General features: G+C 37.5%; 1 protein-coding gene across 1 annotated transcript in view; it reads right to left on the reverse strand.

The window, feature by feature from the left end:
- Positions 1-10,036, reverse strand: part of Zfand3 (zinc finger, AN1-type domain 3) — a gene marked incomplete at its 5' end in the record, with an annotated part of 197,308 nt that extends 187,272 nt beyond the window's left edge. Inside the window, 1 exon segment of the mRNA XM_013516959.1 lies at positions 9,996-10,036. Coding sequence (XP_013372413.1) covers positions 9,996-10,036 — 41 coding nt within the window.
- Positions 10,037-17,051: the final 7,015 nt, after the last annotated feature.

Here is a 17,051-nt window from a genome sequence, read left to right on the forward strand (position 1 = left end):
CTCAAAGAGGTTGAGGCAGGGGGATCACAAGTTCCACCCAACCTGAGCTACGTAGAAAGATTTTGTCTCAAAAAAGTAAAACAAAACAAAAGATTATTAACAAGCTGAGTCACTTCAAAGAGAGAAAGGAAATTGAGGTTGAAATATACTAATAAAATGTGTATTTTAAATAAAATGCATACTAATAAAAGCAAGGCATTTTTATCATTAACAGCTCAATTTACTCTGAAATGCATTAATCCAGTACATATGTGAAGTGAGCACTGGTGTTTTGGAGAGGAAGGGCTCTAAGAGCCTCTTCACTCAGATATTCTATAATCGCCGTATCTGACCACACAATTGAGACTCACACTTCTAGACTTCCCAAAAACAAAAACAGCGTTACATTACAAAACAATTAAGATGTACACTGTGTAACTGAATGGACATAGCAGAAATGAGAGACACAGCACTCAGTTGCCATCAGAAGCCTAGGACTTATGTTAAAAGAACTGAGAAAGACTCTTCCTGATACGAACTTACACTTTAAGCATGGAAAGTAACAGCTGCTACGTCCTAAACCATATGAGTCAAAGAGAACAACAGTGTTTATTTAAAGCTGGGAAATTCAGTGATTTCTAGAGATACTAAATATTTGCAAACAAAATCATCTGTACTGGTTGTTAGCTTAGCAATAGGTAAAAAATAGTGTTATGATAAAGAAGCAACAGGCTTAAGCCTCCATATACAAATCTTTACTCAGAAAACTGGACAATATGAAGTATTATAAATGCTGGGTATCAGTGTTCAGAAATGAAGCAAAGGTCATTGAATAATACTGCTAGAATGACTATCTCTTCAAATCATCAGGCAGACTCAGGCAGACTGGTAAGACTTTAACAGGATAGTGCTAAAAAAATTGTATTTTCAAGTGGCTGGGGATTCAGCTCAGCGGCACAGCGCCTGCCTGGCAAGCACAAGGTCGTGAGTTCGATTCCCTGTACAGGAGAAATGCAAAAAAACAAACAACAAAAAAAGTGTATCTTCAGTTTAATTCATTCTAATTATCTAGCCTCCCCTAGTACACAGTTCATTTTTTCACAAAATTTTTTCAACAGTGTACTTTTTAAACTTGAACTGCTCCACAAAAATGTATTCCTCTTGTATAGGTTAATATGTGTTAAAATGTCTAAACCCATCACCAAGTCACTGTGTGCCTAACTTTCCTCTTGAAGTCTTTATTTCAAGGCTTTTTGATATAACCCTATTTTTTCTTCAAAATAAGTCCTATGGAAAAATAGAAGAACTTATTCAACTCCATGCTTTTCTTGTGCCAATGTTGAATTTTCAAGCTTATCTGATGTACCAACTACAAACAAAATTCCACTGTTCTAAGATGCACATACTATATACAGCACAAACAACTTAAGCGGTCTTTCTATGGCGTGAATCATAAACTAATAGCCTATAAAGGTCTCTTCAAAAACAGAAGTACAGCCAGACTTCCAATCTTACATCACTGATAGCTCAAAATTCTATAATCATCTAAAACTAAAATAACCTCCACACAAGATTACTAAACCTTACACTGGCATTTTACAGCATCTTTGGGAAGGAAGTACTCCTATTACATGAAAATTTGCCTCACTGTATCAGAACACAAAGAGTCTAGCACAGGACTGATTTTATACACTCTCACCTTCCTAAACATGAAACAGTTCCAAGTTCACAACTGCAGCAGCCACTGGTTAAATACACTCGGGAAGTTAGGTGATCTCACTAACATGTCTCAAATAATCATGAGGAAAAGATTTGAAATGACCAAGTTTTAAATTTACTTGGTCACACAGGGAAATTTACAAAACCATCTTATGGAGGTAAATCTTTACCTCCCCTCTCCCCAGAACTACTGATCTTTGGTAAAGGATCTTTGTGATTCGGAGTTAAGACCTTATCTTCTTATTCCCAAACGAGTGTCAGTCCCACTCAGAGGCGCCATGTTTTATTTAAAACATACTCCTTCTCAGTAACCACTTTGTTCTAATTGGCAAGGCAAAGCCAGGTCCCTAAAGCACATAGCTCGTTACATTCAGTTTGGATTACAAAAACACACGATGAAACAAACTGCACTGAAATGTACAAATTAACGGCTCAGGAATATGGGACAGGGTGGTGGAATTAGATTTAATATGGAACAAAATCCACAGGGAGGCTAGGGAACAAATCACTAGTGTCTCTATAAACCATACAAGGTTTCCAAATGAGCAAATACACAAGACAGAGGATAGGCTTTTCCATAACTCAACCAAATTGCTAAATACAGATACAGTAAAACAAGTCTTTTCAACACTATTATGCACAAATGTATGAGAGAATGGGAATACCAGCAAGAAGGTTTAACAAATGAAACCTACAGGTTGCACCGTCTAAATATGAAACACATCTTTGCTTCCCACTGACAATGTGCAAACAAACCTGCAATTAAATCACACTTCCAAACAGTTTTTTACAATCTTGAGAAGCTAAACACAGACTAAATTAGAAATGGTGCTTCACAATGTAGTGCAGAGGGCAAGGTTAATGAGCTGAAAGTTACATGAACAACAATAACAAAGTTGTTGAGAAATGACCATCTCAGCTAGGCATGGTGCCACATCCCTGTAATCTCAGCACCAAGGAGGCTGAGGCAGGAAGACTGCCGTGAGTGTGAGGCCAGCATGGGCTACATTAGCAAGTTCAGGGCCAGCTTGCACTGCATAACAAGATCCTGTCTCCAAGAAAAATAAAGTAAAAAAGAAAAGATGAAAAAGCTCACCATCAAAACAGAAAATCCATTAGACAAAAAGCACTGCCCCTCCCAATTACACACGCACACCTTTTCCAAAATCAGGTAATGTGTGAAGCCGCTACCACAATTTCTGCGGTTTTCCCAGGAGGTTCAGAGAAAACTGCAACTACACTAAACACAGGAAAAGCATAGGCTCTTAACCTGCACAAAAATGCAAACAATGATACAACCCTATCTAAATCTACCTCATCTGGGTTCTATAGTACAATTTCATCTAAAGATACTATCTTCACTCCAATTAACGTCAAACAGAGGAGATGACTAGGACTGGAGTCTAAACAGCTAAATCGAACCTCAGTTTGGCACTTTAAGATTTATTTAATCTTAGAAACATGATAATCTATTTGCGCAGTAGTTTCCTTCTCTGTAAAATGTTAACATTTTGAGGATCAAATGAGATGGTATCATGCAAGACAGCTTCATAAAATAAAAGGGCTGCAGCAGTCTTAGTTTCTATAGCAATTCATTTCAGGATTTTATTACCTTTTTAAAAGACAAATATAATTGTTCCTATTCTCCATTCATTTTTATTCACAAATACTCTACTTCTAAAGATTTCCCTATTTATATACTATTTTTCTCCCAACCAGAAAACCTTTTTTTCCTCAAACTTGAAGTCTTAAGTATTTTTTTCTTCTCTATACCTAACATTTAATGTAAAAGTGAATTAAGAAATTTAAAACAAAACTTTGATAGTTAATATTGTCAACATTAAACACTATTAAGAATAAGCTAAGTACTGGGGCTTTAAAATGACATAAAATTTTGTAGGTAAAAATCTTATTTTAAACTGGGCATGGTGGTGCACACCTGTAATCCCAGCACTCAGGAGGCTGAGGTAGGAGGATCCCAGCACTTGGGAGCCTGAGGTAGGAGGATCCCTGTGAGTTCAAGGCCAGCCTGGGCTACAGAAGCAAGTTCAAGGTCAGCCTACACTACCTAGTGTGACCCTGTCTCCCCCCACCCCCGTATCCCCCCCCAAAAAGTAACAAAAAACATCTTGTTTTATTTATACATTAATAGCCCAAAAATAACATCTTCTGTTTTTAACTCACCATCCCTACTATGGATGAAAAATTAAGTCCAATGAGGTTATAGCCAGGAAAAGTATCCCCAAAAATTCACACACAAAGGAAACAGCCAGAAAGGGAATGGCTTTGAGTACCTACAGATAGATGGAGCCGAGGCTACAGAAGCGCACACATACACACACACACAAGAATCTCAGTGCGTCTTCCCGAGTCTACCATATTCTTATCAGGCCTAAAAGGAACCTCATAAACCTAAGCCTTTAGGTAATCCCAATATAATTTGCATTAGTCTATGGAGAATACAAAACATAGAAAGTACTGACAGTTAACACTTACATCCTTTTCATTTTGTGGCAGTTTTGCTAATTACATGGTCAGATGCCAATTATACCCAATCTGAAGGATTCTCAAAGCTAGGATTTCCCAAGCTTCTTTGACAGAGGTACAACATTAGCATTTAATCAGAGCACGTACCTCTTACATATTTACGTTTTAAATAAGTTCAATCCCCAGTATCACAAAAAACATATATTCCTACAAGTGATTAAGTGATGCACACTATTCCTACTCCCACCTCCAAAATATGTCCACCCAGATCATGTGATTATATTTGAAAAAATAGTCTGTGCAGCAGTGTCACAGGCCTGTAATCCCAGCACCGGGGAGGCTGAAGCAAGAAGACTGTCACAACTTTGAAGCCCGGCTGCGTGGGCTACACTGTGGGTTCAAGGCCAGCGTGAACTATGCAGTGAGACCCTGTCTTAAAAGGGAGGTAGTGGTTCTTTGCAGATGTAATGAGGCTAAGGATTTCTAGAGGAGATAAACCTGGATTACACATAAGCCCTAACTCCAATGACACTGTCTTTAGTAATAAAGACAGAAGAAAACAGACAGCCATACAGAGGAGAAGGCCACGAGAAAGGCAAAGACTACAGTGATGTGTCTGCAAACCAAGAAAGGACAAGGACTGCGGGCGAAACACAGAAGGGACTCTCTCTGTGGCTCCAGCAAGAATGACCCTGCTGTTTTCAGACTTCTGGCCTCCAGAACTGAAAATAAATCTTTGTTGTTTTAAGCCACCAAAATACATGGCAATCTATTATGGCAACACTAGAAAATTAATACAGTTACGATCACGCATATTATTAAAAAGATCGATGAAATTACTTAAAGGACAATAAAAATGGACATTCTACATTTTTCTCTCTATGCTCCAACAGATAATCCCATGTACCATGCTGGAAACCACAGCTTTAGAACACATGGACAAAAGGAAGGCAAAGTTACCAAACTACCTTGAAAGACTCAATGACTACTAAATTTTTTCCTCTTGGTCTACAACAACCTGCCAAAGAAATGCTATTAATATTTTCACTGGCACAAAAAGCATTAAGTGAAACTGTTCAGGTAAATATAAACATTAAAATAAATTAGTATAGTTAAGATGAACTGTACTAGGGATCTACGTTAATGGTAAATTGTTATCTTGGCATACATGCAGCCCTGGATTAGATCCCCAACACCACAAAGAACTAGAACAACTGTGTCAATATCATTTATTTCTGAAAGCATTATTTGAAACACTAAGTCACAGACTGACTACTGAAACATGATTTACACATTTTGAAAAAAATTATACACTGTTCACATAAATAATCATTTACAGTACTAAGTATAAATATAAGGATAAGAAAGATGGTGGTGATTGAGGTGGGAAGATGATGACTTGGATAAAAGACTGGACAGTATGTCCTTAAGAGATTTTAATGCCTTTTTTAATGATATACAGAGAAAGATTAACACATTTATATTTGTTAATTCTACATGGGCTTGTGGATATTACTCTATATATTCTAAATTTCACATGTCCATCTGCCAGACAAGAGACACAAAATGGTTAAGAAAGCCTTCTGTCTTTGTAAGTTTAACAAAGACATGACCAGTATGTATGTTACACTTAAAAAATTGTAGACTTTCACCTTTTAAGAAACCAGGGTATACACAGTAAGTAATTAAATCAATAGAATTACAAAGACAGAGTTTATTCAAATGTTTTGCCTTAAGTATGGGAAAAAGTAATTTGAAATATAGAAGTCTGACAAGGTTACTTATTTTACTATCCTGGAAAAATTTTGCTCATTAGAGTAGGTAACTTGTCTTTATATATTACTGATGGGTGCAGGCTTCCTGCAATTGCTCTAAGCATGAATAATAACAAAAGCTTGACATTATTGAACTCACTGTTCATTCTACTGTAGAGCCTCAAGATTCAGCTATAACCTACAACTCTTCCCTTTCAAAAGTAACTGAAACCATGTAACCCTTACTCTGGCCTTCTAGTAGGAAAGGGGAGGAGAAAAGAGATTAGCGTATAACTAAGCATTAAGAGTTATAAGTATAAAAGGAAATTTTTACATTACTTGCTATGAACTGGGAATTTGTTATCTTCTGATAATTACCAGGAAACTGAAGGTACTTGGGGAAAAAATTTGCATTTTGGTTTACCTATCATTTAAACAGAACTATTGCATCACTTACCTTGAATGTCAACATTTAAATTCCCTTTGCTGCAGGATGCAGCTAACAATTTTGCTCATTCCAGAAAGAAACTAACAACTTTCTAAGTCTGTCAAACAAGCTTTTTAAATACTTTCAATTTGTGTATTTATATTAATACTCAAATCTAAATATACACAAAATTAAATTTTAAATTCCCCCAATTACTCTACCTTGCCTGAAACTATCAAAAATAAATTTTCCCTGTATTACCTCCTAACTTTATCCCATCAGCTATATGCACACACAGAGTATTTGAAAAATTACACTGCAATTAATATCAGGAAACAAAATTTCACTATTATTGTATAATGTGAGGGATGTTTTATCTACATTTTTAATTAATCAACAACTGAAAAGAAACCCATACACTTTAGTTCTCATCATATACCTTTCTATCAACAAGGTGATGCATTAAAAGTGTTTCTTTTTAAAGGAACTAGTCTATAAAAGGTGTTTTTAAAATTTTTCATCTGCTATGAATAACCATCTCTCTTTTATTCACTCAATTTTATGCGAATCAAAGAATAGCGCACTTGTTCGTCTTAAATAGAATAGTATGTTTAAGTCTCACATACAGTTTAAAAGAAATTGTTTACTTTGATTTTTCAACAAAATAATTTTGGCTTAGTCATAAATGACAGACATATTAGTGCCCATTTTTAAAGAAATTACAAAAAATTATTAAAAATTAAATACCCACAAAGGTCTAAAGTCCAAAGAACAACTGGTACTTTGTACATTAAGCATACATAAAGTCTATCTTCTGATAGGCATCTGTCCTGAATACTACTCGAAGAATATTGCATCCCTTGGAACGTATTTTCAGGCTGTTTATAAAATGTATAAAATGATCAACAGAGGGCTGGGGATTTAGCTCAGCGGCAAAAGCGCCTGCCTGGCAAGCGTAAGGTCGTGAGTTCGGTTCCTGGTACCGGAGAAAAACCAAAAAAAAAAAAAAAAATGATCAACAGAGTACATGATTTCCTACTCGTCACACTTCTCTGACCCCCTCAACATGTCTACATTTCTTCTGTTAGTCTCTTAGGTTTATTCTTTTTTCTGGTACCGGGAATCGAACTCAGGACCCTCACGCTTGCCAGGCAGATGCTGTGCCACTGAGCTATATCCCCAGCTACATTACTTCAGTTCGTCCTTTCAAAATTTCTGTCTTTCCCACTTATGATCACCAAAGGTGGGAGAATCTCCCAAAGGTGGGAGATTCCTTACCCAAACTACAGGTGTTTCTGGCTTCTGCTCACAGAATAAATTGTCTTTGCAGACTACTCAGCCTTAAGGAGAGATACCCAGATTTCCAAACATGTTACAAAAATTGTGATTTGAGAAAAGGGAAAAACAGAACATGCAAAAGGGAGAGGGAAAGTTTGAAAAAATTGCAACAAGAATTATTACAGAAATAGAGAAAATATAGTAAAATATAATAAAATTAATCTTCCTCTCTAAGACTAATACTCTCATAAAAAGAGAATCTAGAGGAGCATTTTAAATCCATTCTACCACAAACTGAAATACTAAATCAATCACTTCCTGGTGCTCTCCCAGAATACCTCCTTTAAATAACCTAGAAGATCCTGGCATAGAAAATCTTGGATGACAAAAGTCTTCAGATCAAAGGACTTTTAAGGCTAGCATTCCATGCATTTGTGACAAAACTATCTTAAGTAATTTTATCTTTTAAAAGAGGCCACACCAGGGTTCAAGAAGGATGTCAAAACAATGAAAGTAAAAGTAATATCCTCTCAAAGAGAAGAATTTTGATTGAGTTGTGAGCAATCCTTTAGCAAATCCAGTCAAGTTGGCTCCTCCTCTACATATATAATAATGTCTGACACAGGCATTTCTCATTCTAACAATATTATTAGTAAGTGACACTACTGTTTCCTATACAATGTGCTAGCAACTAATGTGATGGTGGTCACTGGGGGCAGGGAGAGATATTTACCATTTAGCACAATATTTCATTAGAGGCAAAATAATTCTGAGCCCTTTTCTTGACTAGGCCTCAACCTGCACATTTAAAAACTAAAGGCGGGGCTGGGGATTTAGCTCAGCGGCAAAAGCGCCTGCCTGGCAAGTGCAAGGTCGTGAGTTCGGTTCCCGGTACCGGAGAAAAACAAAAACAAACAAACAAAAAACATAAAAACTAAAGGCACTCAACAAATGATTTCATTATTTGTTAAAGGTTACATCCCTAGGATGATCCTTCCCCCTCTTGACCTGTCTTATCTCTTTAAACTCAAAGCTGCCATAAGAATTTACTACTAGTTCTAGTAAACACTTAAAACAGCCCCTAATCATCTTCTTAGACTATTTACTAAAAATGGATTATAACTGTAAATCCTTCCTCTGTCCCTATGAGATAGATTACATAGATAGATGACAGATAGACAGACAGACAGACAGACAAGACAGACAGAGACATTTTACCCTACAACTCTGGCATGTCTTTTTCAAAGACCTGAAAGTCATTCCTTAAATGTAATAATTATCAAGAAAGACAGGATCTCTATCTCCCATCCTCTGTAGGAAAATAGAATCCTAACTTCAATAACTGTCAGCTAACAGACACAGTTGGTATAATCAGAATATTTTACCAACTCCCTGTAATTTTTCCATTTCTCTGACCACACGGAGCCTCTGTTCAACCCCTCCCTATCACTTCAGTGCCCTTTAAATGGCCCACCACTTCTGTAAAAGCTAACTACACTCTCTACTACAACAGTGATTTTACTGATTAAAATCTGTCCTTACCATTTTATTTGTTTTGGGTTTTTTGTTGTTGTTTTTTGTTTGTTTGTTTTCCGGTACCGGGAATCGAACTCATGACCTTGCGCTTGCCAGGCAGGAGCTGTGCTGCTGAGCTAAATCCCCAGCCCCTGTCCTTACCATTTTAAATAGTGTCCAAGTTTGTTTACTTTTGACAAAATGAATAAAGGAAAGTTAAACATATCCTGATTAGTAAAAATTTAGCACTATAAAATCAAAGATATAAAGTTTTTGAGGAGTAGAAGGTGGGGAAAGGAGGGGTAGCATCAGCAGCATTTCGAGGCTAGGAAAGACCCTTGGTTAACATCAAGCCCCAGTCCTTCACTTCACAAATGATGAATCTAAGAGATTAAGTGACTTGAGATTCTAGGTTACTGCAAGGAAAGGATATGATTAAAAGGAGCTAACTCAATGTGATTCTCTTCCTGACATCAATGAAAATACTCTCCCTGCTGTATCTGCATCAGTAACACAACATCCACCATCAACCATGCAAGTCAAGCTCAGAGATAAATACTAAAATTCATTTTTGTAATTCCATCGTGTACCAACAACAGTAAACCAAGAAAAGTGTGTTTGGTACAAGTACACATGAAATTCCATTTCACTCAGGGGTAACTACTATATTTTAATAGCCCTAGGCAAATATACACAGCACTGTGCTAAGGAGAAACTGGTTGACAATGCTAAGAAACCAAAATCCCACGCACAGATCAAGAGTCAAATAATTTCAATAATCTTAAAAACCAAAAGAAGAAAAATAAAAATATTTTTAAACCCTTTTCTGCACTTACCAGCAAAGCATTTGGAACAGAGATTCATAGTCTTGCTGGACCTGGGACAAAAAAAAGAAAAGAAAGAAAAAAGAGCTAAAACTTCCATATCACTCAAATCAAAACATAAAATTTTAAAATCTAGGCAAAGAATTTCCTAGCCAATAACTGAACTAATAAACTCAAACAAGTCCCTGAGTAGCTGTCTACCCCACTCCACCCTACCCCCAAAAACAACAAAAATAAAATACAGCACTTTTGTTGTTTGTTTTCTCAATGTTAGAGATAGAGCCCAGAGCTTCACATATGCTAGGCAAGTATTGTAGCACTGAGCTACATACATCCCAAACGCTTTTTTCTTTCTTTTGAGACAAAGTCTCACTAAGTTGCCCCAATGTGTGTGTGTGTTTTTTTTAAAATTACCTATGAATTAAGCAATGGTTTATTCTACGTACTGTGATTAACAGCTCAGGCAGTAATAAGGTTAGAAATACTGTAACATGACCAGAAGTTGGCACAGGAGACAATGTAGCCCACGTGACTACCACATTCTCATTTATACTGAAATGTATGCCATAAAGTTATCTAAAACAATGAAAATTTTGTCTTCAGACATAAGATTTTCTCATATACATATTTATCTGATCTCCGTATCATCATTTAAACTTTTACCTCATCTTCTCTCCTCTCGTTGTAGGCCTGTTTCAGATCCTACTCATATTATGACCACCTTGTTATTTGAAATTCTTTTAGATGTTGCCAATCAAATTATTTTTCATGTCCTTTCATCTGTTAGTAATACTGTAGCTACAATTCACTGAATACTAACTTGAATGGGCACTTACCATACATTATCTTATTAATCTTCCCAAGATCTCTAAGATAGGTATTACCGTATTACCTTTCTTCCAAACTACATTTATAAAAAAATCACATTACCATTTCTTAACCAGAAGACACCTTATAAATGCCCACAAGTGATGAATAATTTAATGAGGAAATGTTCCCCCCCATTTCTTCCATGATTTTAGTTGAAGGGTCTTAGAATAAAGGAAATCTCGGGGCTGGGGATTTAGCTCAGCGGCAAAAGCGCCTGCCTGGCAAGCGCAAGGTCGTGAGTTCGGTTCCCGGTACTGGAGAAAAACCAAAACCAAAAAATAAATAAATAAATAAAAATAAAGGAAATCTCATCCCCATTTGATAGGTGAGCAGTTTGCCCAAGGACACACAACAAAAGAACTGCAGAAGAATATCTGACCTTGGCTCTAGGTAACATCAAAGGCCACAGGAGCCCAGGGATTACAAGATAGGCAGTCAATAAAGACCTGTCAGGCTCATCCTCCTACTTTTTCTTTTCCTCATCTTCTATCATAATTCCTCCTTCCAAAACCCCTAAAATACCCTGTTGGAAAGCTGACATTTTTGTAGCTTCATTCCTCAGCAACTCCTCCCAGTATCTATGCCTTTGACCAAAGCTGCCATTACAAATAGAAAAAACTAGCTTTCTTCTTTTTCTCTTTTTAGTAAAACTTACAATTAAAGAAAGCCTCCCTTGTGAAGTATTTCCTGATGGCCATGATTATTTTCCAACATTCTAGAGTCCAAGAACTAACAGTAATTGTCACAGAGTGAGTGGCAAGGTAGCAGGAAGGGAATCTGTTTCTTTCTCAAAAGTGCTGCTATGTCAACTAGTGTATATTCCTTCAGAATTCTGCCTACACTGGACATATCAAGGGCAACAAATAAAATCAAGTAACAGTAAATGAATAAAAATGAGTAAACAAAGAGATGTGTCAATATTAGCAAATAACACTACATGTCCACTATATAGCAGGCATAATACCAGCTGCCTTCAACCTTGTTTTAACAATGAGGAAACAGAGATCCCAGCTGGTACCAACTTACCACATTTGCCAAAAATTGCAGAAATGGTAAATGAACAAATCTGATCTAACACAGAAAGCCTGTGTTCTTTCCACTATGCCAAACAAAGGCCTCTGCCCCAATGCAGAAGCTGAGGGGCACACAACAATCCCAAATCAGCACACTGGTAGTCTGCAAGAATGATCTCAGGATTAAAGATCTGGGCTATGATAATAAAGTCAGCCCCCCAGAAGCAAGCCTCTCATCTGGTACTACACCCCCCTCCCCTCTTCCTCTACACTCACACACACTCCTAGACTCCTAGTCATTTCAGTTCCAACTCAACAAATTCAGGAAATCCTCTGGTAGCTTAGAATTCCCAGCAAACAAGCAGGTGCCTTCCTGGCAAGTTTATTAGCTCTTGTCCATGTAGGATTCCCAAAGCCAGAGGTGAACCGGGTACCTCACCTCTGCTTCTTATCATATCCAGTAGGGATCATGGAAAGCCTACAGGGAACAACAGAGCAGCTCAACTCCATGTGTGCCAATATTAACAGCTGTTACTTCACAAAGTTGGTAAGAAAAAAATCTTGAGGGAGGGGCTGGGGATTTAGCTCAGCGGCAAAAGCGCCTGCCTGGCATGCGCAAGGTCGTGAGTTCGGTTCCCGGTACCGGAGAAAAACCAAAAAAAAAAAAAAATCTTGAGGGAGAAGCACATCTTTTGGAGTCTCCTGGATCTCTCTTCACATAATATATGTATTTAAAATGCCAACCATACCATTATACGACATCCATTCCATATTGTGAGTAGAATTTTCAGCAACACAGCTATCAATATGGTTATCAAAGAAATAATGTACTGCAACTGATATTATTAACCAAAACACGTTTTAAATCTGAAATAAGCCAGGTGTTTGGCTATAGAAATAATAGCCCCTGTTAAAATATGGCTACTTTGACAACATGGATCAACAACACTGATAGCAAAGGAACAGACAGAGACTTCTGTGAACTTTGCTCCTTTCTCTTGTTGAGCAGTGAACATGATTATCTATACACAAGCAGTCTGATCAACCTCCAGTCCTGGGACAAGTGACAGAGTCGTCTACGTGTGCAGTATGCATGAAAAAAATGGGATTATGGACTTCTAGCCTCCAGAACTTTGACAAAATAAATTCATTATTTTAAGCCACCAAATTGCTGATCTCATCTTATTTCTTCTCAGCCCTATTCAGCCAGACCTGCCCTTCCTTCTGAAACACCATCTCTACCTTTTTGTCACCCAAGTCCTAGATCAAGTCGACCTTCCCCCTCCCTGATTTTCCTGCCAACTAACCCTCACCTTTCAACCACTTTTGCAAAGTCCTTCTCTACTGCCAAGACCTTTATCTGGAGGTCCCAGGACTCAATCCTCATTACCTCTACTTCTCACTTAGCAATCTCATGCAGTTTCATGGCTTTAAATACTGTATATATACATTAATGACCTACAAATGTTTACACCTTCAATCCTAAGCCTCTTCACCTTGGTCCTAACTGCCTACTGGACATCTCAATCCATAGTTCACAGCACTTTAAAAACCACAACACTCTTACCACCCTTTCCCAAGTTGCCTGAAACATCTTGCCCATATTTATAAATGAAAACACCTTCTTCCCAAGTGTTCAAAGTCCTAAAAGACATCTTTAATTCCCCTTTCTTGCAGCTTCCTGTATATTACCCTAACCAAGATCAACAGGCTCTACTTGCAAAAGACCTCAAATCCATGTACTGTACCTCTCTCCTTCCCCAATGTTTCTACTCTGGCCACCACTACGTCTCACCTGGGGCACTGTTAATGACTTTTTACTGGTTTCTTCACTCCCGTTCCTGAACCTTTACAATGATTTGCCAAATAGTGGTCAAAGTAACCTTTTAAAAACTCAGAACATGGGGCTGGGGATTTAGCTCAGCGGCAAAAGCGCCTGCCTGGCAAGCGCAAGGTCGTGAGTTCGGTTCCCGGTACCGGAAAAAAAAAAAAAAAAAAAAAAAACTCAGAACACGCAGGTTTTTTAATGCCATCCAACAATTTCCTTCTGAGTTTGGTATAAAATGCTAACTTTACTAAAGTCTGGAAGTGCCCTTATGATCCAATTGTGGCTACCTCCCCTTTCCTCTCTTATCCATTTCACCCCCCTGACTCACCACATTTCACTCACCCTGGGCTTTTCCCTGTTCCCAGAATGTGCCACGGAGTTTCTGCCCATGCTGCTTCCCGTTATCTCCAAATTATTGTTAAGGTGGTATCTTGTCACTCGGGTCCTACTTCAAAAACCTCCCTAGTAGCCTTCCTCTGACCGCGGCCACTCAATTTACATCAGTCCCTCTTTCTTTGACCACTAGAAAGTAAGTACCAAGAAAGCAACAACCCTCTTGATCACTCCTGTTTGGTATTTAACAGGTACCCAACAAACATTTGACAAATGAAGAAATGAATCCCTTCTTAAGGGAAATGAACTATGAAAAAGGTTTTAAAAATGCATGTTATAGAGGTCATTCCCATACCACCTAGATGACAAGGAATCCACAACTCCTAAAACTAATCTCCGGTGCTCTGTCACAGTGTATTGCTTACAAATGGTAGATAACACCGTCCTATGTATCTGGCCATGACCTGTTACTGAGCAAATAGCAGATGGCAGGCACTTTAAGAAGTTTCGTTCCAATGGGATGGAATTAAAAACCAGTTTAAATGTTTTATCCTTTCGATAATGTTACTGTTACTTGCTGGTTTTGCAAATACTCCTTAACCAGAAGTTAGGAGGCACAAAAGCGCCTGCCTGGCAAGCGCAAGGTCGTGAGTTCGGTTCCCGGTACCGGAGAAAAACAAAAAAAAAAAGAAGTTAGGAGGCACAAACACAACACATAAACAAAACCTAGGGATCACTTAAAATTCTTCCTCGCAAAATAAGAACTGTGAACATTTTGAAATACTCATTTTTATAGATAGACAGGAGTAACACAGAACTTATTATATTTAGCCATACTGGTAAAGTGTATAGTATGTTCACAGGTATTCATTTTGTTATGCTTCACACCACATTTACACATTATCCATTTTCTTTTGCAAATATCCAAACTTTCATAGGGAAATACATAATAAAAAGATTTCATTTTACATTTACATTTAATATTTCTCATGTTATTATGCTTCAAAAACTGTTGTTATATACTAGAAAATATAAATATAAATACAAATAATCTACTATATACTAACAGCTTAGTTGTACTCAACTACTGAATTTTTCCCAGGTATTTTTCTATTATAAATATTCCTATAGTGAGCATTTTTGGACATAGATCTTTGGTCATAAATCTGTGTCTGAATGATTTCCTTTAAAACTTATTCTGAGAAGAGTAATTTACTAGATGGAAGTAGAGGGTACCAGAACAGAGGAAAGGAGAATGGAAAACAAACTACAATGCCTCCACTCCTAAAATCATTCCAGTTGTCTATAGGTAAAATCAGATGATTAAAGACTAGTGACAATCTATCTGCCAGCTATTACACTTAAGAGCTAGGAAGTCTAGATAGGTAGAATAGCTGAGAAGCAGTAAACAGCTCTACTAAATCCTAACTCTGCTCAACCCAGGCAAACAAGGCCAGTTCAAATAGATGGCACCCTAGCTGGCAGTGACAAAGGAGTTTCAACAGCACAACCACCTTGTCAGGACTGCTACACATCACTCTAAATCATTTCAGATGATGTCTACAGAGTGTTCTTTTTAAGGGACAATTATAAAGAAAAACATAGGGATTAGTTTCTAAAATGTAGCTTCTTGCTTATTTTAAAACCTAATTTGAATGTAACAATTTAGATCCCGGATGAGGAACTGTAATTAGCACTGCTTCAACATTTTATACCCAAATTCAAGAAGAACAGAATGTAGTGTCTGTTGCTGGGTTTGTGTGTTCTGAGTCTTTGCACTAAAAGATGGAGCTATAAAACATCTGAGGCCCTGCGTACACTAACAGCTTAGTCCAGAACCATCTAACAATTATAAGAAAGATGAGACACAACCATAAATACAGTCAAAAGAAGGAAAATAAAATTTGGAACATGTGAAAGTCTCTGGAGAAAAAAATGAATAAAAATTGTCAAATTATTTTTCACATGAGAGCAACTGAGTGACACTACCAACCCTAACACACAATATATATGCAGTGGTTCCAACTGTCTTACGCCATCTTTATGCCCCCAAAAGAAGGCTTTCTTCCCTAAAATTATCAGAAATTATTTTAGAAAGCTGAGTGTGGAGGCACACAACTGTAACCCCAGCACTCAGGAAGCCAAAGGCAGGACAACTGCTGCAAGTTCGAGGCCAGCCTGGGCTGCACAGTGAGACATCGTCTCCAAAAAAAAAAAAAAGTACAATTAAATTCTTAATTTCAAGGCAGGCACAGCACTCACGGCTCAGCACATGGGCTTCTTTGTATTTATACTAAACACAAACAATCCCAAGGTAAAAAATATATATATCTTTTAAAAAGCTGCAAGAGAACTGGATGCATGTAGTGATGCCCAGGAAAACAGTGTTCAGGATTTCAGAAAAGAAAGAACAAGTCAGTGGAATCACAGGCCAAGAAGCATTCATTCAGCAGCACATGTGAAAGGGTTGCAACAGTAAAGTTATCACTAGGTCGAGACACTGAGTTCTGGAAAGGACATCAAGCAACAGCAACTCCAGAGTTGGATGTTTTGTCAAGGCTGTTATACCGAACAAATCTTACAGGGAAGGATACAGTTTTAAAGGTGGATCTAATTCTTATTTCTGAAGAGTGATCTTACAATTACAAGTGGCTGCCATCAAAGAAGACTGCTAAAAATCATCCAGAAAACAATATAATAAAACACTTTATAATGTCCGGAAAACCATAAATGACAGCAGAATGATGACAACTCTCCTAATACGGTATGAATGGATATTTATGGCTTGGAATAAAATTTTCAGTGATGCCAACAACATTCACAGATTTTTTCAATGACAGTAACATAAATTTTACAGATTTAACACCTATGCTTTACAGATTTAACACCTCTGAAAAACCATACACAGTAACTTTAAAAATGGTTTTAGCAAATATTCAAAACTTGTGGGGCTGGGGATTTAGCTCAGCGGCAAAGCGCCTGCCTGGCAAGCACAAGGTCGTGAGTTCGGTTCCCGGTACCGGA

The sequence above is a fragment of the Chinchilla lanigera genome, unplaced genomic scaffold (assembly GCF_000276665.1).
Source record: "Chinchilla lanigera isolate Chin_1 unplaced genomic scaffold, ChiLan1.0 scaffold00036, whole genome shotgun sequence".
In the NCBI taxonomy this organism is placed as follows: domain Eukaryota; kingdom Metazoa; phylum Chordata; class Mammalia; order Rodentia; family Chinchillidae; genus Chinchilla; species Chinchilla lanigera.